Raw genomic sequence first — 26,694 nt, 5'->3', positions numbered from 1 at the left:
TAAGCTATACTTCTACTCCACCACATTTCAGAGGAAAATATTCTACTTTCAACTCCACTACCTTTCCGTAAGAGAAGTAGCCTAGCTATACACATTGTTTAAGATTAATCAAATAGTTTTCATCTTGTGACCCCTCAAAAAAGAGCCATGTCTAGTTGAGGCGCCTTGTCACATGTTTCAGATGTCTATGAGTTGTAAGCATTTCCATCAAAAATGTATTTCCTATCTAAATTTCTCAGATGGTTTCATTTAACAGTTTGAGGCCCAATGAGTACTTTTGATACTTAAGGTACATTTTGATAATAATACTTCCATACTTTTTCTTGATTTTGAATGCAGGACTTTAATGGAGTATTTTTAGATGGTATTGAAACTTTTACTTAAGTAAACAATCTGAGTATGTCTTCCATCACTAGAGCACAACATTAGTATGAAAAGGTCACAATGGACTGATATTAATGATCTCTGTGTCATCATCAATACTCCGTCTCACAACGCTGTGTACTCAGTATTGAAGTATTTGAGCTATAACACCCTGCACATTCATTTTTCACCTCCTTTCTCCTGCGTGAACAAACCCTTATCATTTTGTGAAAAAGAGGAAAACAGCACTAAAGCATCTGTGGAGTGGCTGCTTTGTCTGCTGTAATATGAACCACATACATAATGATGTCTAAACTGATTGTATGGTCTGTGTGATTTCAGTATTAAAAAAAAGCTTTATCCTGAACCCAGAGGATGTGTTCAGGATTTTGGAGGAAAAAATATTTGAAAATAATATTTCCCCTGGAGGCAATGGAATATTTTTGTTGTATTATTTTTTGGCCACATGCCTTTCCCCTTGGCACCGCAGCAGTCTGTGCATTGTGAAGCGATATCCCTGCATTTAAAAAATCCACTGCTTTAACTGGGTCAATCTGAAGCAATCAGAAAAAAAAACTCCTTCATGGTGCGTAAGAAGACCATCACGATATTCTTAAATATTAATGTTGCAATTCTACACAGATGGGAAAGACTAGAAACTTGAGTTGTGATAATTTGCAGTTAGTGAATTGAGAAATCATTATATGTGTTGGATTATAATAATACAAATCTGTGGGTTGTTGACTGCTGCATTAACATTAATAATATAGTATTTTAAAGGAATAGTTCCATAGATTACAACTCTCATAAATCTTCTCATCTAACTTTCACAAAATGTTGAGTTCAATATTTTATATTAGTGCCCATACAGTATATTTTTCAAACTTTTTTTATTAGATATTTGAATAGTTTTTTTTTTACATCTATTTTGATACAAAGTCTGGCACAGGACAAGTCGCTGCTTTTATTTCCCACAACATCAAAACAGCCATTAAGAGGCTGATGCCTACAACTCCTCTTAATTAGAAGGGGATCCTCTGGACAACATGCATCATATTATATGAACCCCATCTACCTGCCACACACATAACCGGTCTCCACTGGCATCATTATATGACTAATGCTGTGGCATTAATTGGAATTACTGCCCCGGAAGAATTCCATTAGTAACATAACAGTAATGTGTACTGATGATCATTTTCACCAGGCTCGGTCTAACAGTTCTTCTTGAATAATCACACACAAAGATTCAGCTAAAATTAACAAACTGGGACATGTTGCATCACATTTTCTGGTAATCCCTAAATTTTCTATCAACTCCAGCCATTTGCATTTTCTCCATGTAATACAGTGGTAGCTGTAAACATTCAATATTAAGCTATACTCTGGCACTGGATGAGAAGTTAAAACTGGATTTCTCTGTAGCACGCTACAATATGAAGAGATGAAACAGAGCTCTGCAGCTTTGTAGATCATAAAATGGATTGCATTTAGTTCACCTCCTCCTCAAGTTTCTCCTCCACTTTCTCCTCACAACTGTTTTTCACTAATAACTCTAAGCAAAACAAGTTGTTGTTTACCAATACGCACTTTTTTTGCACCAGATTTTGAGAAATAATTTATTTATATGTATTTGTTTACAGATAATTCTCCTAAAAAGGCGCTAGAACTGATCATCAATCAAAGATAATGCAAGTAATAATAAGATAATGTTGAGTTTAAAGGTTCATTGGAAATGGTGGATTGAATATTATGTCAACATAAACATTTTTATATCAAAACTATCATGTCTCTATCAAGGAAATTAAAGGTGATTATTGGCTGAGTTCATTATAATGCATACTAAAATTATTATAGAAAGCGTGATAACCAATTAAATCATAATTTATTATTTGCAGGATGATTTGAATTAATACTAGTACTAGTCTGGAGAAGTTTTTTTATCAGGTAATGTTCGAAAAAGCAGGATATTGATTGCTAAGACCACTTCGGAGCTGTAACAGAAGACCTTCAGGTAAATGCAAGCAGCGACCCCAATAACAATAGAGTGCTCCAAGATGACATATTTTTGTAGGCCGACCAGGAAGTTAGCATCTCCCTGGTTCCCTCGACAAAAAGTTAATGGGATTGTTTCATTGGGTTTTCGATTATTGCAGAAAATAAACTCTGGGGCAAACACACATTTATGAGACTTTTACACATTTTGTTCAGTAAGATAATCTCCACAACTGAACACCACTTTTATGATTTTTGAAGCGTGAATGCAATCGGCAGAAGTAAAAAGCTAATGTTAGGCTATGAACGAACTACATCATGGTCGCATCAGCGCGAGTATACACAACGAGGCTGTAAAGGAGGACAAGTCGGCGTGATGACGTTTAGTAGTCTCATTTAGCCACTTGTTAGCAAACGCCTTTTTAAAGACACATAAAGGCTTCACAATTCACGAGTGGGGTATTGATGTATTTTATATCGTAGAACAACAACAAATCTCTTCAGCTTGTGTTAACCACAGACCTTATTTCAGGCATCTAACTAAAAACCAATTAAAAAACCCTGTTGACTTTCAAGAGAGGGAACCAGAAGTGCTAAATTGATAACTCTTTTCCAGGTTTTAGGACTCATTCCTGCAGCATTCTATTCAGGTCCATCACAGGCAGCCAAGGATCTCTATATGAACCACTGATCTGAAAGAAAATCAGCAATTCTTGGATGAGCTGTCTGTTGTGGATAAAAAAAAAATGAAGAGCCTAAAAGAAGAATGACTCATAGAACACTTCTAATTAAAAGGATAAATGTACAATACAACCGGAGAAAAAGTTTCAAAATGTTAATAATAAATCTGTCTGTTGCCAATTCATGGCAAGTTCTGAATAGGAAAAAAATCTGCATGAAAATAGTCTCCCCAAGCGTCCTGCTCGGAAACCAACCTGTCAGAATATAAAGTCATGTTCAATGTCCACTGTGACCTTGAACGGTAAATTACAAAGAACAGGTTCATGATGCAATATGCTCTCACAGTCTTTATCATCTGCTCCACAACGGAGTAGAAAACAAACTAGCTGAAGAAAACAAAGGAAAAACACCTCTCGGCAAAGCAGTCACAGGACTTTGAAGTTATCTAACGCGTCTTCAGAGAGACTGACTTTGATGTTCAGAAAACTCCTCTCAAACAGTGACACATTCCCCTGAAAATAATTGTCAAACGTGTTCCTGAGCACATCGACTGCCCCGCAGGCAGCACAGCCATGAACTCTTTATTCTTTGTTCACATTTTTTTTTACTGTTTTATAAACTCTTATTGTTTGGCAACATGAGTTTTGTTGCTTGACATGTCATGGTAAGTAGTTCACATTTTGAAGCTGTGAATACTGCCAGTGGATTTCTTTTATTTCTATTGTTTATGAGCTGTGAGATCTTTTACTTGTGTTTGGGGTCAGTGATTAACCCACGCAGTATATGTGGACTTAAACAAATTCTCACCAGCCTCCAAATGATGAGAGGCAGACTGAAAAACAGCCCTGTGTTCAGACAACACAAGGGACTGCTGCGTTGGTGGGGGTGATGTTGTGTCTGGTACTGTTGAGATGATAAAATAGGATGCAAGAAGACCAGTTTGAGTAACAGAAACATGAATTTAAAGTGGAAATGAAATGTTCAACCAAGTTAAGCTGGTTTACTAAAGGGATTTCCACTCTAATGATCTATTATATAAAAAACATGACAAATGTTAACGTTTAAGAGTAAAACGAACATCTATTTCATCTTTCCTGCAGCTTTTGTGGCAATTACGCAGCAGTCTATCCTGTGACATTACAAGGTTGGTTGGCTCGGCTGAGTTACACAGATACAATGGTATAGAGACCATGAAAGACAAAGACTGAGGAGACGCAGGACTGAAGAAAAAATATATTTATACAAATTATACAAATATAAAAGACCCCCGGGCACGTTTGCCCACGTGCAACTTGGAGACTCATGTTTCAGCCTTAGGATTAAAGCTGAAGTAGGCGAGATTGGAGCAAACATGATTAAAAAAAAAAAAAATTTTTATAAAACGATCGCTATATCGTGACAATAGTACATCAAACAGGTAACCTGGAAAAAAAGCAGGTGCCTCTGTGTCCTCCGGTGTCCTCCGGTGCTCCTAACGGCATCTGCAAGATTTCACAGAGCGGAGGAAAACAAGCAGTCAGAGCTGCTGTCCAATCTGCTGACTATGAGAGCAAGCTGTCAATCACTTGCGAACTCTGACCAAACGGTCAAACTAGGCAGCGCTGATCAAATATGAATCAATATTCTGTTACGTTAATGCCTATTTCTCATTTCAAATGTTTTCAGAATCATCTTTTAGCGCACGGTTTAGCTGTAAAATGAGAACGTTTGCGACCTGGCAGCCATGATGAGATCTCTTGAAGGAACGCCAAGCCTCGGTCACAAGTCTCCCATCACGGCTAGATTTTTTAAAGCCTGAAAACAGAGCCATGAGGAGGTGCAGAAGTCTAGTTTTCTCTCAGAACACTTGAATTACAATATGCTGAAAGGTTATTATGGGATTTTTGCTAAATGATGACAAAAATATACTGCCTACTGCAGGTTAAACTGATGTATGAGTGAACTTAACAGTGTACACACCATGATGCTGCTCACATATCGTAACCAAAACATTTAACACAAGTCATTAAAAGTGATGGAACGAGCACACAGTCAAAACTTTACTCACAGCTGTTGATGTTCCTCCGAAGTCCCATCTATGAGAGGTTCCTCGGATTCTTCTGAACCTCTTCCAACATCTCTGGTTTGAATTCAGTCTGGGCCCTTGTCGAATAGCATCCCACTCTTCCTTAAAATCTTCTCAATGTGTGTGTGTGTGTCTACTCTGAAGTTTTCTGTGGAGGCAAAATGTCCAAAACTAATCAAAACTTATACAACTTATTGACAAATTCAGCACTCTGGATTTTTTTCTCCTGCCAGAGAGCTCTTTTCATGTGTGCCATCTGGTCGTGTGTCTTGCTTCGTATGGAGAACCGCGGTGTCGCAGGTCTGCAGTGTTTCCGTCCTTCTCAGACGAGCCACCATGTATTTACATTTCATTGCCCATTTTTGCATCAGTGATCAGAAGTGGCAGGGGAGAATTTAGCTCATATTTTATTAAACCAATCTGCAGCTATCGCAGTTGACTCAGAAACTTGGCAGGTCGTCTTCAAATGGGCACTTTTTAATTCATTATTTACACATTTACACACACACAGTGCTGCAGTGCTACACATTTAGATATGACCGCTGTGTGTGTGTGTGATTCCTCTGAAATCTAGAGAGCCGAGCCAGAGGATACGCCCAGGCATTGTGTGTGTGTGTATGTGTGTGTATTTTTAATTTGGATCCCCTGGTCCACATTCAATCCATATTTTTCTTTTATTTGGTCACTAATGAGGCTCCTATCTCGGTTCAAAGAAAAGAAAATTCTTTCAAGTATCATTGCAACTTTAGGGGCTTGTTTATCGGCATCATTATTAAGTCATTGAGAAAAGATTATGTTGCATCATTTATTGCAGTGATTCTCAAAGTGGGGTCCGGGGACCCCCCAGGGGTCCGTGGCACTCTGTCAGGGGGTCCGTGAAATAATTTCCTATAACTTATAATATTGTTTTATATCATTAAAAAGTGCACATCTCCAGATGGGGACCATTTGTGCCAATAAAACAAGCATATTGTGTCCATTAAGACTTGAAACTTGGCTTGGACCTGCAAAAAATGTCTGCTTTTTAGTTCATGTATACTGTAACTTATAGGACTTAGCCAATGATTTATGTATTACATAAAGAGACTTGCTCCTTTTGCTATTTGACTTGATGATTTGTGATGAGATTTAAAAAAAAAATAATAAAATGTGTTGTTCTTGCATGCCTCTACGGTGAACGTATAATCCAAAAACTTGATGAATTGAAGTAAATTCATATCGAAACATCCTTTTACAAACTCTCACAAACTTAAATAGGCTACTCTATCAAAAAGTAAGCATAACTTCAAGCCAAGTATTCTTTTCTCTACGCTATAAGGTAAGAATACTCTTTATTTAACTCTCATAAACTTTTCTGAATACTTGTCAGTATAAGCCAAGTATACTTAAGTATACTGATATCTCTGATAAGTACATAAAAAGTAAACTGGAAGTATACTCTCTTATTTTAAGTTCAAAAGAAGTATATTAATAGCACACTTGATTAAACTTAATTTTGGTAAGGGTTACTCCCACCCACATTAGCTTTGGGCCAACAGAAACTCTGATATGATTGTGACACATCAGGTCAATCTGTCATGAATCAGTCACTTCACTCAGGGCGCAACCAACCGTTCCTGCTGCTTCTTATAGCTTAGCCTATTAGCCAGCTAGCCAGCTGGTGAGCATGGAGAAATAGGCTATGTGAGTCAGTCCATATTGTCAAAGGACACTAAGCCCAACCTAGCTAAATTGAGAAAATATGACAACAGATATATGGAGCGACAGCGACAGGAGACTAAAATGCGTCATGTGTCTTCAGGTGTTAACGAACGAAGCCATGAGCCTCTGTATCCTCCGGTGTCTTCCAGTGCTCCTAATGGCATCTGCAATATTTCACAAACCAGAGGAAAACAACCAATCAGAGCCGATGTGGAGTCTTGCCGTCTCTGAGCAGCTGTCAATCACTCTCAAACTCCGATCAAACGGTCAAACTAGGCAGCGCTGATCAAATATGAATCAATATTCTGTTACTGTAATGCCTATTTCTCACCTCAAATGTTTTCAGATACATCTTGTAGCGTACTGTTTAGCTGTAAAATGAGAACGTTTGGCAGCCATGTTGAGATCAGTTGAGGAAATACCAAGCACCGCCCACCAGCCGGAGCACAGCCAATAGGAACGCTCTCTCTCTCTCTGACCTGTGATTGGCCAAAGTCTCCCGTCACGGGCTAGATATTCTAAAGCCTGAAAACAGAGCCATGAGGAGGTGCAGAAGTCTAGTTTTCTCTCAGAACACCTGAATTACAATGTGCTGAAAGGTAATTATGGATTTTTTGCACAATGATGCCAACAACTTTCTGCCTACTGAAGCTTTAATCTAACTTATAATTAAGAGGGGGGTCCCTGGCCCTAAAAGATTTGAGAACCCCTGCTTTATTGTATTCAGCCTTCAAATAGTATGTGCTGGACGCGTGGACAGGTTGCGTCTCCAGCACCTTCCCGATCTGACTGACTGTAAAATGACCTCTTTAGTTGTAATGTGGTAAAGTGAAACATAATATCTCTATAGCAGCCTAAGCTCAATGACTCATGCAGTATTAGCTTTGCTGCTTCCTCTCAGCATGCAGAGGCAGTTGTAGTTGTTTTCACATGCCCATTATGCACGCTTGTTGATGCCTCAAGACATGGGTATTTCTTTTTTCTCCTTCATTTCAAGTCGACTGATGTTGCGCCGAATTGCGTGAGCCAACTTTGACCCTTGATGTTTCTTTGAAGAGGCCCTCTAAATGTTCTCTCTCTTCTCTCCGGAGCGCCATAATGACCACACAGCCCATTTACCTGATGTGTCAGTGTGACACACCGGCAGCCCGCCTTGCTTTCCATGTAAAGCCTTTCTCCCTTTTGTGTGTGCCAGCATTCTTGAATAGCACTGCAGCATTGCTGACAAAATAGTTACCTACCTCACCACACAATCCGTACACGCACGCGCACACACACGCACACACACACATACTAACACACACACACTTCTTTTCTCTTTATGGATTCAAAGCCAGTCTTCTCTGGCTCCTTTGTTCCCCACTCCAGGCTGGGCTCAGATCCTCTCTGCTCTCTGTAAGCCCGCTCTGCTCTGTCATCAGGATTACAGGCTGTGCTGTAGCAGATTAATGACTGACAACTCTACACTCCTCTCAGCATCGCGCGGCACACACTGAGCTACTAGGAGCGAGCGTGTGTGCCTGGTTGCGAGGGAGAGAGGAACAACTGCGGGGGAGATAATGCATTGTGTTGGTCGGAGAACAATATGTTAGCTCTGTGTGTGTGTGTGAAGTGTGTGGTGATGCGGTTTGTGTGTAAATGTGTTATTTTCAAGCGGCGGTACGTGCAGCACAAGCTTTTCAACTTCTACACTTCAGTGCAGCACAGCAGGACACACAGTTAAATTGAGGGCCTCTGCTGAGGTTCATGTTGCGTGCTCACGTGTACATATGCATGGTTGTGTACTGGTGTTTTCAGAGCCCTGAAAGAAAAAGTGGCAGCTACAAGTCCAGTACATAAAGGACTGTGGACATATTCCTTCCAATAACTCTACCCAACAAAAACAAAACGAACTGCTTTGTTTGAGGCAAAGTGGGAGCTGGCAGCGGTCGTACAAATCCAAACAAGCAGGCAAACAAACTGAGAGCGAACACTTTCCGAAGTTTGGAATAAATTAGGCCAGGATCTCATACCACCTCAGAGCCTCATAGAAGCAGCTTATGTGTGTCATGAATTACTAAGTAGTAATATTTGGGGCTTCTCACAGCCATCAAACAGCTGAGGCTTAATTTCCTGAGACTTGCCCTGAAGTGTCCAGGAAAGTGGGCTGTCTGAGCCGCCATCTGAGGACTGAGAGGCGACCGCTCTCTGCATCTTCGAAATGTATAACATGTTTCTGTTTTGCCATCATTTATATCCTTGTGTCCTAAAAGTGACTAATAGAATGGCTAATAATAATAGCCAGTGGTGGACAGTAATTGAGTACATTTACTAGATCACTTAAAAGGTGCTAAATGCGGGAGCATTTCTATTGCCTCCACAAGGCTCTCAAAATGGTTATGGCATACGGCCTTATCGGCTGTAACCACCGTACGATTTCAGTGCAGAGCGGTGGCCGTGAGCTAGCCAGTCACATGCAGCAAACAACTATTTGCTACGCACTTTCTTGACTTGCAAAATTATCTTTTAAATTGACCAACGTGTGATTTACGGCGCAATTCAATCAGAATCAAAAAAGTATTTATCTCTTGCTGTTGACTACCATTCATATTTTTTCTGAAATAAGGTCCCGTGGATTCCACTGGAAGGGGCGGGACTTCGCCTCTATAGGTTAGAAATACCTTACTGTATATACAGTAAAGCATTTAAAACTGCTCCACTGCAGCTACAGTAGCACCTGTTGAACCTAGAATGAAAACACACACAACCAGCTGTGGTAAAATATTTTTATAGAGCAGTAATCCATATCTGAAATATAGCTTCCAAGCAGAATAGCTCTGAACTCACTCGATTTCTCAATTTATATATTATGCCTTTTTTTGTAAATATGTCAATTGTTTATGTATGCGTATGTGTGTATGTGCGTGTAGACATGTGTAGTAGTTTGTTTATCAATTACAGTATATTAAAAGTTTTAAATACAGGTCATAATAATTCTTTTTAAATGTCTCTGGATATAAAAGCTGGTGTTCTGACCCTCATTAGTCCATTAATGAAGATGAATCCTCTCTCTTTGTTTTTCTCTCTTTGCCTATAAACTTTATTCATTTCATCTTTTATAAATATTCTCCCTCCTCTCTGCTGTATTGCCTCTTGTACGGTGCCCCTTTGCCCCGTTCCACCGCTATATATTCTCTTTATATCTCCTAATTGCTTCCTAAGTGTGAGTCATATTGTGGACTGAACTTTTGCTTTTATTTGACTTCAGCACTTTTACTTCCCTGCACCAGTATCAAACCTGTAAGTGCTGAAGAGGCATTTTAAGAGCAGCAACAACATGTGCGCCCCAGTCAACCCATTCTCATCAACTCCAACGGTAACATCATCATAGCCTTTGTAACCCGTTCTCCTCCCACAGTTTCATGTTTGCATTTTAATTCTCCAGTTGAAACCTCCATAGTTTATCATTTTGTAGTTTTTTTTCACGCAGTGCATTGTAGTATCAAAGTGTCTTTTTCTCCAACCTCTAGAACTCAGAGGAACCAGAAGCATTTCTTCCTGTTCTTCTTGGTGGTGGCAGGGGGTCGCACCTGCTGAGGGGAGTCTTGTTGGTCGGGCGTGGAGGGCTGGGGAGTCGGCGTCTGTGGCGAGCCCTCCGGAGGGTCGCCCACCTTCCATGTGCGAACCACCTGCCCTTCCTGCAGGCGAAAGTCATGCTCTACACTAGAAAGAGAAAGAGAGAGACAAGGCGGGGAAAATGTCAGTTATGTGTGTTAAAGCTGCAACGATTAATCCATTAGTTGTCAAATATTTAATTAATCGCTTACTATTTTGATAATCGATTAAACCTGCAGTAAGCAGAATATTTTTGGCATCACCAGGCAAAAATCCCTTAATAACCTTTCAGCATATTGTAATTCATGTGTTCTTAGAGAAAACTAGACTTCTGCACCTCCTCATGGCTCCGTTTTATAAGAAAAACTTTTTTAATCATAGTTGCTCCATTTCTACCCACTGCTGCTTTAATTGGTTTGAGTGGTTTTTGTTTTAAGAAAAAAAGTCTAAATCACTGATTCCAGCTTCTTAAATGTGAATATTTTCTGGTTTCTTTACTCCTCTATGACAGTAAACTGAATATCTTTGAGTTGTGGACAAAAAAACACAGATGTTTTCTGACATTTTATAAACCAAACAACTAATCGATTAATCAAGAAAATAGTCAACAGTGTAATTAACAATAGAAATAATTATTATTTGCAATACTGTTCTCATATTATCAGAATCAGAAATACTTTATTGATCCCCGGGGGGATATTGGGACGTTACAGTTCCTCTTACCCTATATAAACATAAGACAATTTAAGAAATATTGAAATAAAGGAGTAAGTAACATGCAAATTATGTACATAATACTACAATATACTATAACACAGTAAATAATAAAAAATATGAATAAGAATTGAGAATATACAACACTGATTTTTCACCATTTTCTGACATTTTATAGACCACACAACTAACTTAAAATAATCAACAGATTAATCGACAATGAAAATAATCGTTAGTTGAAGCCATAATGTGCGTTTAAACTTGCAATAACTGATTTGACTGACTTAGCTCTGGTTTTGGTCTCTACCAGAAATATCTGTCCGCTCCACTATGTTCACCCGTGAGTCTCTACCTGTGTCTCTCTGCTGTTCGGTGCTGAGCAGGTAGAGTACTGTGGCTTTTTAGAGCTTTTTTTTTCTGAAAACGATGAGCTGAAACTCGTTATAAAGCTCCATAAAGCCGAGGGGAACTGCAGATTCAAGTGATATTTCCCTGTAGACTCATCACTACGAGAAGCCCCTTTCATATAGTCACATTGTTGTTATAAAAAAAATCAATTAAAGCCACTTTAAACATTGCAGAAATAAGGAGTAATAACAAGAGCGCGCACAAAATACAAGAAAGAACTAGAGTGAAAAGCATGAAAGAGAAGCAGTGAAGACTCCCGCATCTGCCACCTTCTAGTAGACAATAATGAAGCTGTTGACAAAGTGAATCAAGGGCTAAAATGCTGAGTATCACAGAAGCGTTGCAGCACCAGGAGGGATCCCAGGACTGCAGTTGACACACACACCAAACGAAAAGTCAGCAAGGTGCATTGTCAGTAACATGACAGTATAGCTCAGGAGCTTCGGCGCCGAAATGAGATGTGAACTCTGATGCACCTCTGCAGAAGCTATAGGTAAATGTAAGCAATAATAAATGAATGCATCTGCAATAAACGTATAAGGACAATATTTGCTCAGAGAATTACTTTTGTCAGCAGTTACATGTTGGGTAAGCTTTCCCCCCTCGTGAACTGATTCTTTTCCCCCTCTTTTCTTTTTTTATTCATTTTTCTTTGCTGCTATTCTTGCTTATTATGCAGTGGCCTAGTTAGCTGGTGTTTCTCATCACAGCACAGATGCTGGAAATAAAGAGGACTCCCTCGGTTGAGGAGTGCTGCAGAGGAAGCGAGAAGGACTGAGCTCAGCAGCAGCAGCAGTAGGGCCTGGAGTTTTTTAGGCAACAAACAATGAGGGCTCCCACATTCATATCCATCTGGCTTCATCGCTCCCACTCCCTCAGTCACTCAACCACTTCACTCTGGATGTCCACTGGTATTCTAATGCACAAAATAAACAAATGAAACATCAAACTCCAGACAGGAGCACAGTGCAGGCATCGGGCACGGACAGTAAACAGTGAATAAGTGAGTGGGTACAAAGAGCAGCGGAGAGGATTTCTTTCCTCCGCAATATTTACTGCAGGTTGGAAAAAAGAGCCACTTTAACTAAACCTCTCTGTGGCAGATGGGACCGATTCACAGCTGGAAACAAACCTCCAAACCTGCGTAAAATGTGGCACTAGTCAGTAGGAAAGTCTCTGCTGCTCTACCGGCCTGAAATGAACAGAGTAAATAAAGTACTCCACGTCTTCACAGCCTCCCTATTTGTGCCACCGTACAGCTCAGCTCCCTATAGAGCTCCCCAGTGGCCCCCGCCTAGCGTCCGCTGTGTTCCCTCTTTGTGAAAATGAATAGCCCCGGTCCACGGCGCTGCCACAGCGGCGCTGTAGGGAGCTGTCCACCCTCAACCTTAATTATCTGCACACTGAGCCCACAAACTGTGGCAGGCAGGAAACCGTGAACCTAACACAGTATTTTCCGCTGCTCCTCTTTCGTCCTCACATCTTTTTTTGGCTATATAGGCTGATCCCTACCTCAGGGCCTGCCTGAGGGTAAATTACAGTAGGTGTGTTTTACAGAAGATGCAGGCCATAATTCACTAGTAGAGTGTCAGAGCTGTGGTTTATGCAGTTTGAGGCTCCGAGTGTGGGAGAGAATGATGGTGCTTGTGTTGACCTGAGCTTATAGGTGGCAGCTTCAACTAAAGTTGAAAGAAAAGTGTTTTCACAGTAGTTTCACAGTAAATGTGTTTACCTCATGGTCTGTAATAAAAACCATATAGCCTTGAAAAAAAGCGCACCTCACTGTGCAGAAGGAAGTATGCACAGAGTTTGACACTAGGGGCACTTTCACATGTCCTGTAGTACTGTGGACCCGCAGATACACCTACTTCCCCCTAGCGTCAGTTTTGGACGTGTCAGGGATGGCGTGTCGGTTTACGCTAGTTACATGCATACATGCTCTTTTCAAAATAAACTTCCATCGTAGCTTTACTTAGTATTTAGTTTTACTGATTCAACAAAACTACCTGGTTAGGTTTAGGCAACAAAAGCTTAGAAAAGAGGTGGTTGGGGTTAAAATAAGTATATTTGTTACATGAAATAATTAAGCTTGTTAAGTAACTGGCGTTAGTAAAGTAGGCTACGGAAGTTACATTACAAAGCTACGGTAAAATAAGTCAACATTAACATGGATTCACAGGGACATGAACAATGGTCTCCTGGGTGAAACCAAGCCCCCAGGAAGAGCGCAAGTCGTTGATGCCAATTTTCATAGTGACCAAACGGCGGTACTACAACTTCTGTGTCCGTCATGCGACGTGCCATTGGGCCCAAAAATACTTTTCCCCATAAACTTACATTGGGAAAGAGACACCTGTAACTCAGCGGATAATTTATTTTGAGGTGAATCAACTTCCCAGTATGAACACTTGAATAGATTTAACGTTAAGAACGTTTAACAAGTTAATTGAACTTTTTTTGTGGAAGAGCCATATATAGAGTATTTGTGTATGTCTTAAAACATGTCTGGATGGGATCGTTCCCTCTGAGTCTTGGTGACAATGACCTCAGAGTTTCAGTTTGAGGATCAAAGTGACTCCAAAGTCAACCACACATCAGCTGGAAAAGTTAATATATCTTGCTGTAAAACATGTGTCAGTATCACTATCCATTCCCACTGTGTGACCTTATTTGGTGCACGTCATTCCATCCTTAGAGATTTACTGTATAAATCTACTCTTTTTTTTTAATCATTCAATTTGGGAGACAGCGACCTTGCCCAAGAGCACTACCCCAGCGCATCTCTAGAGGGGATTGAATCAGCAGATTTGTAGTTAACAAATCATTTGCCTGGAATTCAAGGTTATTCACAAATGCCAATTTAAAACAATTAGAGTAAATTAGCATTTGATTCATCTAAATTATATAAAGTATATATTGCTGTCTATACTGTAGCTTTTACTACAGTCACACACAGTATAGTGTGCTGGAGGTCAGAATAAAGAGGGAGATACGAGAATTTTCTATACATGAGGATGTCAGGTGCAGTCAGAGATGTTACAGGCTGAAAATGTGACAAGCTGAAAATAATATTCTAAAACAGTATTTTAAAATAATAGAAGCATAGAGGTTGAGCAGGGCTTCATCTCTTTTTCATCCCTCCATCTATAAAACATTCATACAACAGCACCAGCAGGAGATCATCCTCTGTGCTTTTGCTGAGTGGTGGAGGAGAGACTTTCAGTAGAAATATAGCCGTGCAAAGGCAATCAACTCGAAATATCTTTGCAATTTTCTCTCCTAAAGGTTGAATATTCGTTTAAAAAAAAAGAAAAAGAGAGAGAACTTTTCATTTCAGCAGGAATTACATGAGCAGTCATTCTCTGTAGAGAGCAGTGTTCATCTGTGATGAGGTACCACGCCCACAAATGTATACGCCAACACACAATAAAACAGATAAATGTGCATGTGTGCATGTAGACACTCCACACACACACCACCTAGTGTAACCCCCCCAATATCAACACACACACACCGACACACACAACGACAACAACCTTCCTATTACTACTCAGGAGAACAGGCTGTCCCCAGAGGAATTACACTCTCCTCTGACTATTATTCTGAGGTGGTCCTACCAGCTGCTTGGCTGTCACACAGCGTCCCAGATTGTGGTCTGCCTTTAAACAGCCTTCTTCGATACTGGCATTGACAATCAGACTGGGAGTGTGATGTAAACAAATGTTTTTTGTGTATGTTTGAATCTAAAATTTCAGTCTTAAGATGGTAATTTATCCAACCCCGTGTGATTTCGTTCAGGCTATCTATTTTAATAAAATCTAAAGTATGATACTGAGCGCTTCAGAATAAAGTTCTTCCTCAAATACTGATTCCTGCACTGCCTCAGTACTGTATGTGTTTGTCTATTCACTGCATATATTTTCACTGTGTGATCCAAACTGAATTCTATTAATTAGCTGCAGGTTTGGCCGCAGTGCAAGCCTATTTTTTTTTTTATTGCGCTCGAGGCAAAAGGCAAGGTTTATAATGCCTTAAAGGAAAAGTAGAGGTGACAGGAGGGTGGACAGCATTGATCAGTACCGTAGAAGTCATTCAAGGCAGTCAGTTGAAGTCTGTGTCAAGCAGAAACTCTGTTTAGAAATATTGGACAGTAAGGGCAATTGTATTTTGCAGGCCTAGATTTTGGACAAGCAATTAGACCTGAATAAAACTCCTCACAAAGAGTTAAGAGCACCACTTGAAAAAACAAGGCTGAGAGTTTACAGGCATGCTAAAAGCTCTGAAAGGCTTTATTAAATGTTAAAGTAAGCTCACAATGCTAACATGGTGTTTAGTAGGTAAGGTTTACCACGTTAACCATCTTACTTTAGAGTGTTAGCAAGATATTACAATGAATCTTGAAGGGACCATGAATATCTGTACCAATCGGTGATCTACCTGAAAAGTGAAGCCAATGCTGAAATGCCTTAAACTTGCATTATTTTTAATAGCCAGCATCGGGCGACTCCTCTGGTTGCAAAAAGAAGTCTGATTGTATAGCAGTCTATGAGAAAATGAGCCTACTTCTCACTTGATTTATTACCTCAGTACACATTGTAAACATGAGTTTATGGTCTCAATCGCTAGTTTCAAGTCTTCTTCAATACAGCATGATGTTCATTTAGTAAATGATGGTCCCATTTAGAGTCGAATAGACCATAAAGCAGGGGATGTTTTAGGGTGTGGCTACCTTGTGAATGACAGGTTGCTACCATGGCGTGTGTTTTTCGTCTTACAACTTTAACCATTTCACAATTGGTCTCCAAAAAATGTCTTCTTCAGCGTTCGGTTGTGCTTAGCTCCACCCCTCAAAGTCAGTTCTGGGTGCAAAAAGCCAAGATGGCAGCAGCCAAAAACCAAGAGGGCGGCGGCCAAAAAGTAAGATGGCGACAGACAGACAAAAAAAAGATTGGGGCGCCCAAAAAACAAGACCGGGACAACCAAAGACCAATATGGGGACAACCAAAAACCAAGATGGGGACAACCAAAAACCAAGTTGGTGACGTCCAAAAACCAAGATGGGGACAACAAAAAACCAAGTTGGGGACAACCAAAAGCCAAGATGGCGAAAGCCAAAAACCAAGATGGGGACAACCAAAAACCAAGTTGGTGACGTCCAAAAACCAAGATGGGGACAACCAAAAACCAAGATGGGGACAACCAAAAACCAAGTTGGGGACAACCAAAAAACAAGATGGTGACAGCCAAAAACCAAGATGGCGAAAGCCAAAAACCAAGATGGGGACAACCAAAAACCAAGATGGGGACAACCAAAAGCCAAGATGGTGAAAGCCAAAAACCAAGATGGGGACAACCAAAAGCCAAGATTGCGAAAGCCAAAAACCAAGATGGGGACAACCAAAAACCAAGATGCTGACGGCCAAAAACCCAAATGGCGACGGTCAACATGCCGAACTTGAGGCTTCAAAACGGCAGTCCACAAACCAATGGGTGAAGTCATGGTGACTACGTCCACTTCTTATATACAGTCTATGGTACCAAATGTCATGATAATCCATCCAATTGTTGTTGAGATATTTTACTCAAAACCACAAATGTCAACCTCACGGTGGCGGTAGGGGAATAGTTGGGCGATCACTAAACTCTGTAGGATTCATCCTCTGGGAACCATGACTGTGTACAAAATTTCACATCAATCCATCCAACAGATGTTGAGATATTTCAGTCAGAATGGAAGTGATGAATCGACAGACAGACTGCATGGCTGAAAAACTGTCTGAAGACAATGAGTCATTTTCAATGTGTTCAGTGTTGGAACAGTGTCTGATATCTGGAAATAATGCAATTAAATCAGGATCTCAGGATGACAGGCTTAAAAACTAAGTATGAGCTCCAGATAATTAAGTTGTGATCATGAGAAATTGTCTTACATCTAAAGTTAATGAGATAATTAAGGTGTGATCTCAAGCCAGACACCCAGACAGCTAGTCTACAAGTTGTGTTGTCAGGTTCTCTTTATTGGCTGATGGCTTGAACTGATTGTGATTGAAAGAGGGTCTGTCTCAGTGTAACCAGAGCTGGAAAACAGTAACCTTGCCACACCTCCATTAAAAAAAAAGATATACAGAAGGCTTCACTAACAAGATAGTAGACTCGGGCAAGAACCAATAGAAATCGATGTCGGCAAAGTATAATTTCAGTTTGTATCGCTGGGAGGAGATTGTGTGACTGAGCAAGAAAAGAAAGACACTGACACTGTAAACATGACAAACACCTCAGGGACACGTCATTATATGATTTATGCTATCCACGTAGGGTTTGACTATGCGATATAATTTATGTTAATCAGAAATGCTAAAAGCTTAAATGCACATCACCAGCAGTCAGATCACATTACACGAAAACGCCTCTCAGCATAAGACAGAACAATATGTCGTATTGAAACTATGTTTTCTGGGATACAAATTCGGCCTTTTTCAAGGTCAATACATTTGGCTTTATAACTAAGTGCTGAAGTGCTTGGCAGCCATTCAGAATAAACAAAGGGAAACCTGTATTTTAAATAACCTTGTATAGCTTTAATGTTACTGTCTCTCCTTCCATCTCTGTCCTCTCGCTAGCATGTTTTTCCATTGTGTGATTATGAATGCCCAATATTTACATTTTCATAGCAATTACCCACATAGATTTTACTAATGTGACCTTATTAGCGACCTCTGGCACTTTCCCCAGAGCTTTGTTTTTCAAAAATCAACAGCACAGCCATTCCCAGCGAGAGAGAGAGAGAGAGAGAGAGTGCAGACTCTCACCTTGTTTGTATTTCTCTCCGTGCATAAATAACATAAAATGTTGTTTATTGAAGAGACCAGATGAAGAACCTGGGAGATTTAAGATCAGAGAAAGTCCTCTGCATCAAATAGCTTCGTAAATAAAGAGCAAGCGAGGTTAAGATTGATTACTGAGGAAGCATAAGCTAGGGATGAGGAAATAAAAGCAGATGCAGGCCAGGAGCTTACAGTCCCATCAGAGGTAGCCTGTACCAGCTTAAGACTTGACCCGCTATTGTGGTCTAACATGCAGTGCTTTGTTTACTCTGTAGAGCTTGTTTTACCATGGGAAGACGCTGTACAAAATGTATAAACGAGACAAGTTTGCACTGAACCAGCAGCCAAATGCGAGGCTGGTAGCATCCAGGATCTGCTGCAGTGGGGTAAAAGCTGTTCACTGTGAATTCACACTCATTACTTTTGGGAGTTCACCGTGCGTGCATGCTGCTATCACATCATTGTGTCTGTCAGAAGCTGCTATGAGCGACCTGATTATTAAATGTAGCATAACAGAGGGAGTGGTAGGTGAGATGTAGAGCGGTGACAACAGAAGTGTGAGATAAAGAGTGAGAAAATGAAATAAAGTGATGGTAACGTATTTCTTAAGCCTGCAATTATTGATTTTTTGGCCACTTGGGGGCAGTAGAAACACGCTGTAAACACAACATTGACATATTATCACCTTTTAAAGCAATAATTTGGGGAAATATTTGCTTTCTGGTGGAGAGTTAGCTAACAAGATACCACTCTCCTGTCTGTATGGTAAATATGAAGCAAGAGCCAGCAGCAACAGGGGATGTGTGCCAGACTATTTCTTGGATAGGTGCTGTGAGTCTCTAGTGGTTGCCTGGCAAACCGGTGACAACAAGACTACAGGAAGTCACTTGCTTGGGTCCAGACCTTTGAATCCACCCGCTCCACCGAGTTCGAGTTCACCAACTCGTCTGGCATCGTGACATGAAATTGTGTTTTCTCGGTTGGAAAAGCAATCAAACCAATGAACGCTGCGGGGGGACTAAAGAATAGCCAATCAGCTGCCAATCTGTTGTCAAGCTGTTGTGAAGCGTTGTCATGCTGTGCGCCATAGACAACATCGTAGTTTGTTTTTACTTCGCCCTGCTCCACTGTTAAAACCAGGCGGATACATTGGTCTCTGATGATTTGTTAGGAAAATCTGTTAGAGTGAATTGCAATTGAGAACCCATGAAAATCTGTTAAAGTGGAAGCAATGTTACAGTGAAAATGGAGTTGACAATTCTGTCTGATATCAGGCAAGGATGTCACTGCTTCTGGTGAAGAATAGCTCGGTATATAATTGTCTTTTTTTTTGTACAGATTGAACAAACAAGATAAAATGTGTTGATTTGTGATCTAGAGATGTTGGCATGCTAGCTGTTTTCCCCTGTTTCCAGTCTTTTTGCTAAGCTAACCGGTTGCCGGACATAGCATTATATTGAACAGGCAGACATGAGGGATGTCGGTGATGTTGGTTGTGACAATGTTTCACGGTGCTGGCTATTTGTGTTTATTTTGCTTGTATTTGCAATTACCTATTGTATTTATACCCACGATCTATCTATTTACAGTAGTGTTGTTGATTTAATAATTGATCCCGAATTTCAGCATTTCTATTATTGTATCTTGTAAATGGGACCACTGTTGTTTTTTCCCAAAGTACGAAAAATTCAGTGCCACCCCTCCTTTAATGTACCTTAAATAAATGTAAGCATTTGTATTCTTATTGTCTTACCTATTGCTTGATGCAAAAACCAATTGCCCTCCGGGAAAAAAATAAAGTTGAAAGTTGAAGAGTGGTGTTGATCTTCTCATCTAACTCCCCGCCAGAAAGTGAAAAAGTGTATTACCCAAAATCTTTAACTATAGTGTAATGACCTTGTTTGCAAACGGTTGAGACACAGAGCAACATTAGCATTCATTTGGAGTCGTGTTTCTGGCCACCTGATGAATATCAGTCCAGTAATCACTATGCTTTTGGCTCTGTTTTGGTCTCCACCCACTCCTTCGGGAATTATCTGTCTCTTTAGCTGCACTATGTTCACCAGCTGGTTGCTAACTGCGTCTGTCGGCTGTTTGGAGCTGAGCAGGTAGAGTTCAGTGGGTTTTTAGACCTTTTTTTTTTTAGCTAAAAACCTGTTGAGGCCGAACACAACTCCATGAGAGCAGTGAGAGTGAACCAAACAGTCAAATTGCAGGACGGGAAATCAACGAGATGAAAATGTTTGTACAGCTGAGGGCAACTGCAGGGTTGGGCGGTAGTGCCGGGTCTGCAGTTTGCCTTGCTTCTCAGCCACTGAGTAGGAAAGTTTGAGCTACTGTAGCATGGTTAACCTGTTATTGTGGGCCACGAACTGCTGAACCTGCAATTGCAATTCAGTCTAACTGTAAGTCTGCAGTTTCACAGTTTCAGTGCAGTTGGACTCCAGTCAGTGTAGATCTGAGTTGATAATAGCTGTGTGCTGGTATTGAGGAAATTGGACCAAAACTTAGTGTTCGGCCTCCCGGAGCTGTTGTGGGCCAAATTTAGTGCAACATATGTTATGAGGTGTGCTTACCCAGTCTGTCCGAACATTCAAGCCAGGATTTTTCCTAAGCGCCCGCCCACAGTGGATATTTATCCGACGCTCAGCGATGGGTAGACACTAAAGTACTGCAGAGTTTTTGTACTGTTCAAAAGTCACCTGGATGTATACCATGGTAAATGAACTGAACAGTAAGTCAGCTAAGGTGAATTAAAATGGAAAAGGTGATGGCTGGTTGCACGCAGTGGCTGTTTGTGCTCAGCACCACTGAGGTATTGAGTGATAGCTGCTGAAGCGGAAGGCTCTGATGGATGAGTGGCTGTTGAGGAGATCTGAGAGAGAGAGAGAGAGAGGTCTGACGGCAGGGTGGCAGCTTGCCACCTGAAAAAAACAACAACTAGCAGTTAGGATCCATCTTTATCTCTGTCGCACCCATTCAGAAACACACACTAACATATGGACGCTCTCCTCATATAGTTTTCTTTGCGTGAAAGAGGTGTGTTTTTCTGGTTTCAGCTCTCTTGCATTTGGAGGTGGGATGGATGAGGACAGTCTCGAGGGGTAATGAAGATTTAGGGCTGAGGTGAGCTGTGGGGGGGATCGTTTGAAGACGTGTGCAGAGATGCAGAAAATAGGGAGCAGATTAACACCAATGTTTATCTCCTCTTTCTTTTCCTTTGTTTTTCCTTGAGAGGTCAAAACTATATGACTGACATATCTAACAGAATAGCAGTTTGTTTTGTTCAGATTTGTTTCGTTGCCTCTGACAAGACATGTAGGTTTTGTAATCTTTAAAAGCAGCTTGGTTTAAGTTGTATCCAAAAGATTCATAGATCATTAGGTAAAGAAAAAATGTGTGTGTACATATACGTACTGTATATATATATAGTATAAAAGTGCAGTAAGATCTGGCGGCATCTAGTGGTGAGGCGAACTACAGTGGCCGATGCAAAAACGTGAAAACATGAATATGTGAATGTCCCTCTCTAGAGCCAGTGTTTAGTTTGTCCGTTCTGGGCTACTGTAGAAACACGGTGGCCGGCTACGTTAAGAGCTAATGTTGAATTATTTTACTGTAGTTTGTTATGTAACTTCCGTACTTTACTAACACCAGCTACGTAACAAACATAGTTATTTTACGTAATAAACATACTTATTTTAACCCAAACAATGATATTTTCCTAAACCTAAGCAAATAGTTTTATTGCGTAAGTAAACCTACATTGGAAGTTTATTTTGAAAAGAGACTGTATGCATGTAATGAGCAGAAACTGAAACGCTGTCCCTGACACATTCACATACACGCTAGAGGGGTACCTAGTAGGGGTGGAAATCACCAGATGCACAACGATACGATATTATCACGATACTTAAGTCACGATACGATCTTATTGAGCTTTTAGACATTTTACGATATGCTGAGTATTGGGATAATATACATATTGTGATATACTGCGATTTATTACCTTTTTTCAACTGCAAACTTGTCAACATCTGTTTTATAAATCTGTTCATCGTTTTCATTCACATATCTGGAGGTCAGAGGTCAAGAGATCCCTTTGAAAATGGCCATGCCAGTTTTTCCTTGCCAAAAGTTAGTGTAACTTTGGAGAGTTATTTATCGCTCTTCCCAACAAGCTAACATGACATTGTTGGTACCAATGGATTCCTTAGGTTTTCTAGTTTCATATGATGCCAGTATCTTCACTGTATAGCTTTAAGACTGAGCCTGAAACTTGACGTCCGTGTATCGATACAATATTGCCACTCAAAATATTGTGATACAATGCTGTATTGATTTGTTCCCCCACTCCCAGTACCTATCATCATAGTTTGAAACATAGTGCCACTGACCAAGCGTTGGCTATTTACATGTTTACCTGCAGACGAGGTGGGACGACATAAACTAATTGATTTAGAGCATACCCCTTCTTAATGCAGAAGAGATTTCTTACAATCTGGCAACCAAAAAAATGCTTATAAGGATCTAGGAAGCATTAGGAAAATGATTTATTAACCATTAATGAACGCGTTAGCATTCAGCATTTAATATCTCATCTATCGATCATCTCTGGTAATGACATAAGCTCGGTGCCAAAGCAGGGAGAAGATTGAGAGTGGGTGCTAGTGGAAGAGCTTTAGGGAGCTAATTTAGCTGTGGGTGTGATTCTAACGTGATTAGTATTTATATGACACATCATCCACATTAGGCAGTGCTTCGCTGTTCCACATGCCACTCTTGATCTTCCTCTCTCCTCCCCGTTCAAAGACATGGCACAATGGTGATGGGCACCATCTGGCACTCATTGTTGGCACGAGTTGGGCTCTTTGATTATTGCCAAAAAGCATGAACAAGGATTGTCGCTCTCCTTCTTCTCTTGGTGTGTCTCCCTCTCTCCCTGTGTTTCACACCTAGCCCTATATCTGTCACTTCTTCACACAAACAAACTCCTGGGTGGACGGATACACATTTGTAGGGACATGTAAGAATTTTACGGTTTCACATCTCCAGTGAATGGTCTGAGACTAATGTGTTTTTTCTAGATGTATGTACTGCTAACACTTCGCATGCCTGTTTTTTTTTTTTGTAACTGTCGTGCTGTCAGCAGAGACTATATGGAACAAATAATACTCTTCATTTCTATTTTCTTGTTTTCGTGCTGTGAAAATCCTGCGCTCCTGCTGGCTGAGCATTTCCTCTGAGTTCTTTCATATGAATGAGATGTGATGCCTTCGGTGTATTTTCTCCCCTCTCCCCTGTGAGGTGCCTGTTGCTCCGCGGCTCAGCCCTGAAGTAAAGATGGATTACTGCAGAAGAACTGCCTGCCCTGCCCTTTACACATTTCACACACACCACTTCTCCATTATCATCCACGGGGGAAGCGCACACACATACACACACACACACACACACACACACACACACACACACACAGGTCTGAAAGCTCTGACAGGGTTGTTAGCGAAAGGTCAGAGTCAAGAATCTGACAAATCTTTCTTTAGAGAAACGGAAACCTCTCATATCCAGTTAAACTGAAAACACACCAGCTCTTATTTTCCCGTCTTGTTGTCTTTCAGTCGGTTTTATACGTATCTCTGTCTCTCTCTGTCTACTCTCTGTCTCTATTATTGGTTTAAGATACACAGCAAGGAGGAAATCTGTTCGTGTCCGGATCAATTTCCTGTCAGATATGGACAACCTGGTGATTTGAAATATCAGAGAGAAGTAAATCCTGGCTCTGCAGTCTGCAGATTATCCTGATGTTGCCTGGCTGAAGGGACTTAACCTCAGGGTTCAATAAGTGTACCATTGACTGAGCTGGGTAGCTTTTCTTGCGATTGGCATTTTATTGAATTTTTGAAAGACAGAAATATACACAAACATAAAAAAAAAGAGTAAAGGACAATATATAGTACATAAATAACTTAAAATAGAGGACAAAGCATTAACTACTAAAAAGACAAATTAAAACACTAAAATAAAAGTAGAAAAGAAGCTAGGTAGTTTTTGATTATTTGATTTATAAAGTTTATTTTCTTTCTTTAAAGCTGCAGTGGATAGAAATGGAGCAAATATGATTAAAAAAACATGCACCTTTATAAAACGGTCACTATATCCTGACAGTAGTGCATGAGACAGGTAATCGGAAAAAAACAAACATGTGCCTCTGTGGTCAAATTTCATGTAGGTACATGTATGTATACAGTATGACGAATGTAAGAAAGTTTTTAAGCCAGTCGTCTAATCACAGTGGAAGAAGGGGCGGGACAAATACCACAAAGACCAACCGTCACATCCTACATGTAGCTATAAGTGCTGAACTGAACAACAACAACAACAGAAGAGCTAATTTTTTATTTAATATCATGAACTCACATAGTCCGGCGGGTCCGTCCTCTCTCTCTACGTGCTTCAACCTTCCCTTCTCTACCTTGTGCCGACATTTTTTACTTCGCTTTGGTGGACACAGGCCCCTTAGGATGTGAATCCTAGTCTCCAAATGTCAAAGACCCGCACTTAGTTTCTACGCCCACCATCCACCCCGACAACCTCTTCATGAATCATGTAGCGCTTCCTACTCTTGAAAAAAGTGTTGCTGGGGAACATAATCCAGCCAGCAATTTTGCTACAAAGAGTTTTCCTATAAAACATAATTAGAAGAACAATTGTCTGTCTGCTCTTTGGTGCTGAGCAGGTATAGTATACAGTATATAGTTGTTGTTGTTTTTTTAGCTTCCTCACCTAAAGCAGCAGTGCGTAGAAATGGAGCAAGTATGATTAAAAAAAGTTATTTTTATAAAACGGTCACTATATCCTGATAGTAGTGGATGAGACAGATAATCTGAAAAAAATCATGTTCCTCTGTGTCCTCCGGTGCTCCTGATGGCATCTGCAAGATTTCACAGACCGGAGGAAAACAACCAATCAGAGCTGATCTGGAGTCTGCCGTCTCTGAGCAGCTGTCAATCACTCTCAAACTCCGATCAAACGGTCAAACTAGGCAGCGCTGATCAAATATGAATCAATATTCTGTTACTGCAATGCCTATTTCTCTCCTCAAATGTTTTCAGAAACATCTTGTAGTGTACTGTTTAGCTGTAAAATGAGAAAGGTTGTGACCCGGCAGCCAGGTTGAGATCAGTTGAGGAAATATCAAGCACCGCCCACCAGCCGGAGCACAGCCATTAGGAGCGCTCTCTCTCTCTCTCTCTCTGAAATGACCTGTGATTGGCCAAAGTCTCCCGTCACGGGAGATTTTTTAAAGCCTAAAAACAGAGCCATGAGGATGTACAGAAGTCTAGTTTTCTCTCAGAACACTTGAATTACAATATGCTGAAAGGTTATTATTGATTTTGTTGGCAGAATAGTCCAATATGAGCATCATTTCTACTGATACAGGGTAGTCTGATTTTTAAGTTCCTTTTTAAAATTCATATTATGTCTTTGTCTTTTCCACACAAACACACACATGTTTCTGTCACTGTAATAAATATACTCTGTCCTGTTTCTTCTTTCCGTCTCTTTTGCTTTGCTGCTTCTTCAAATACAGATGCACTCTCCCTCGCCTCCTTTCTCTTAACCTCTGTATTTTCCCGGGATTTCATTTTATATTCTATTCAGTCAGGTCATTTCACTGCCTGTTATGATAATGGCAGAGTACTGTCAATGTTTAATGAATGGCTGGAGGCTGGATACAGGTTCAGAAACATCCTTGTGACCGTGAACATGAGACGTTCATCTATAATTTGCTCACACGTCACTGTGTTTCAGAGGAGCTCAGCTGAATGTGCCCACACCCATGCAGGCAGAGCTTTATTTGGATTATTATTTGATATTTAAGTTTCTGCTCATTTGCACACTGTAGTGCAGATGTTGGTTTCCCTGAATAAACTGTGCACAGAAACACCTCAGGTTCTGCTTCATTTGGCGGTGGAAGGGAAAGCAAAGCTGTAAGCAGCTGCCGAGGCAATCTTTCCTCCTCACCACCTCTCTGACGCTCCTCTCACCCCTCTTTCCTGCTGCTCCTACACACCCAATCCAGGGCTGTGAGTTTGCACCACTTCTCCTCATCCCCATTTAGGTGTGAAATGTATTTATATTCAAAGCGCAGAAAAACGGAGAAAAGGGGGGAGAGAGCGGAGGAAGTGACACAAGCAATCTAGTGGAAAAGGCGCCTCTTTCTGATGTCTGTGAAGCAGCGTATTCCTCTGGATAAAACCAGGACAATGAGGAGCTGTCAGTAGCTATGGGCCAGTGTTGGGACCATGTGGAGAGTATTTGAATTGGACTGCTATGCCCTTCTGG

General features: G+C 40.6%; 1 protein-coding gene and 1 long non-coding RNA gene across 7 annotated transcripts in view; one reads left to right on the top strand and one right to left on the bottom strand.

The window, feature by feature from the left end:
* The first annotated feature begins 3,787 nt into the window (after positions 1 to 3,787).
* LOC119478293 lies at positions 3,788 to 25,215 on the top strand. The gene is made up of 3 exons (XR_005204414.1): positions 3,788 to 3,798; positions 16,228 to 16,242; positions 25,123 to 25,215. It is a non-coding gene; the product is annotated as an uncharacterized LOC119478293 (long non-coding RNA).
* The window catches only part of LOC119478291 (proline-rich protein 36), a 56,585-nt gene continuing 40,043 nt past the window's right edge, over positions 10,153 to 26,694 (bottom strand). For all 6 annotated transcript variants that reach the window (XM_037752932.1, XM_037752931.1, XM_037752933.1 and 3 more), the window contains one exon: positions 10,153 to 10,507. In XM_037752932.1, the coding sequence (XP_037608860.1) occupies positions 10,318 to 10,507 (190 nt within the window). In that variant the 3' untranslated portion in view covers positions 10,153 to 10,317. The remainder of the gene's footprint in view (positions 10,508 to 26,694) is intronic.

This window comes from Sebastes umbrosus, chromosome 19 (genome assembly GCF_015220745.1).
Source record: "Sebastes umbrosus isolate fSebUmb1 chromosome 19, fSebUmb1.pri, whole genome shotgun sequence".
Lineage (NCBI taxonomy): Eukaryota > Metazoa > Chordata > Actinopteri > Perciformes > Sebastidae > Sebastes > Sebastes umbrosus.
The sequence above is the reverse complement of the archived record's forward strand: the minus strand, read 5'-3'. Positions and strand labels throughout refer to the sequence as shown.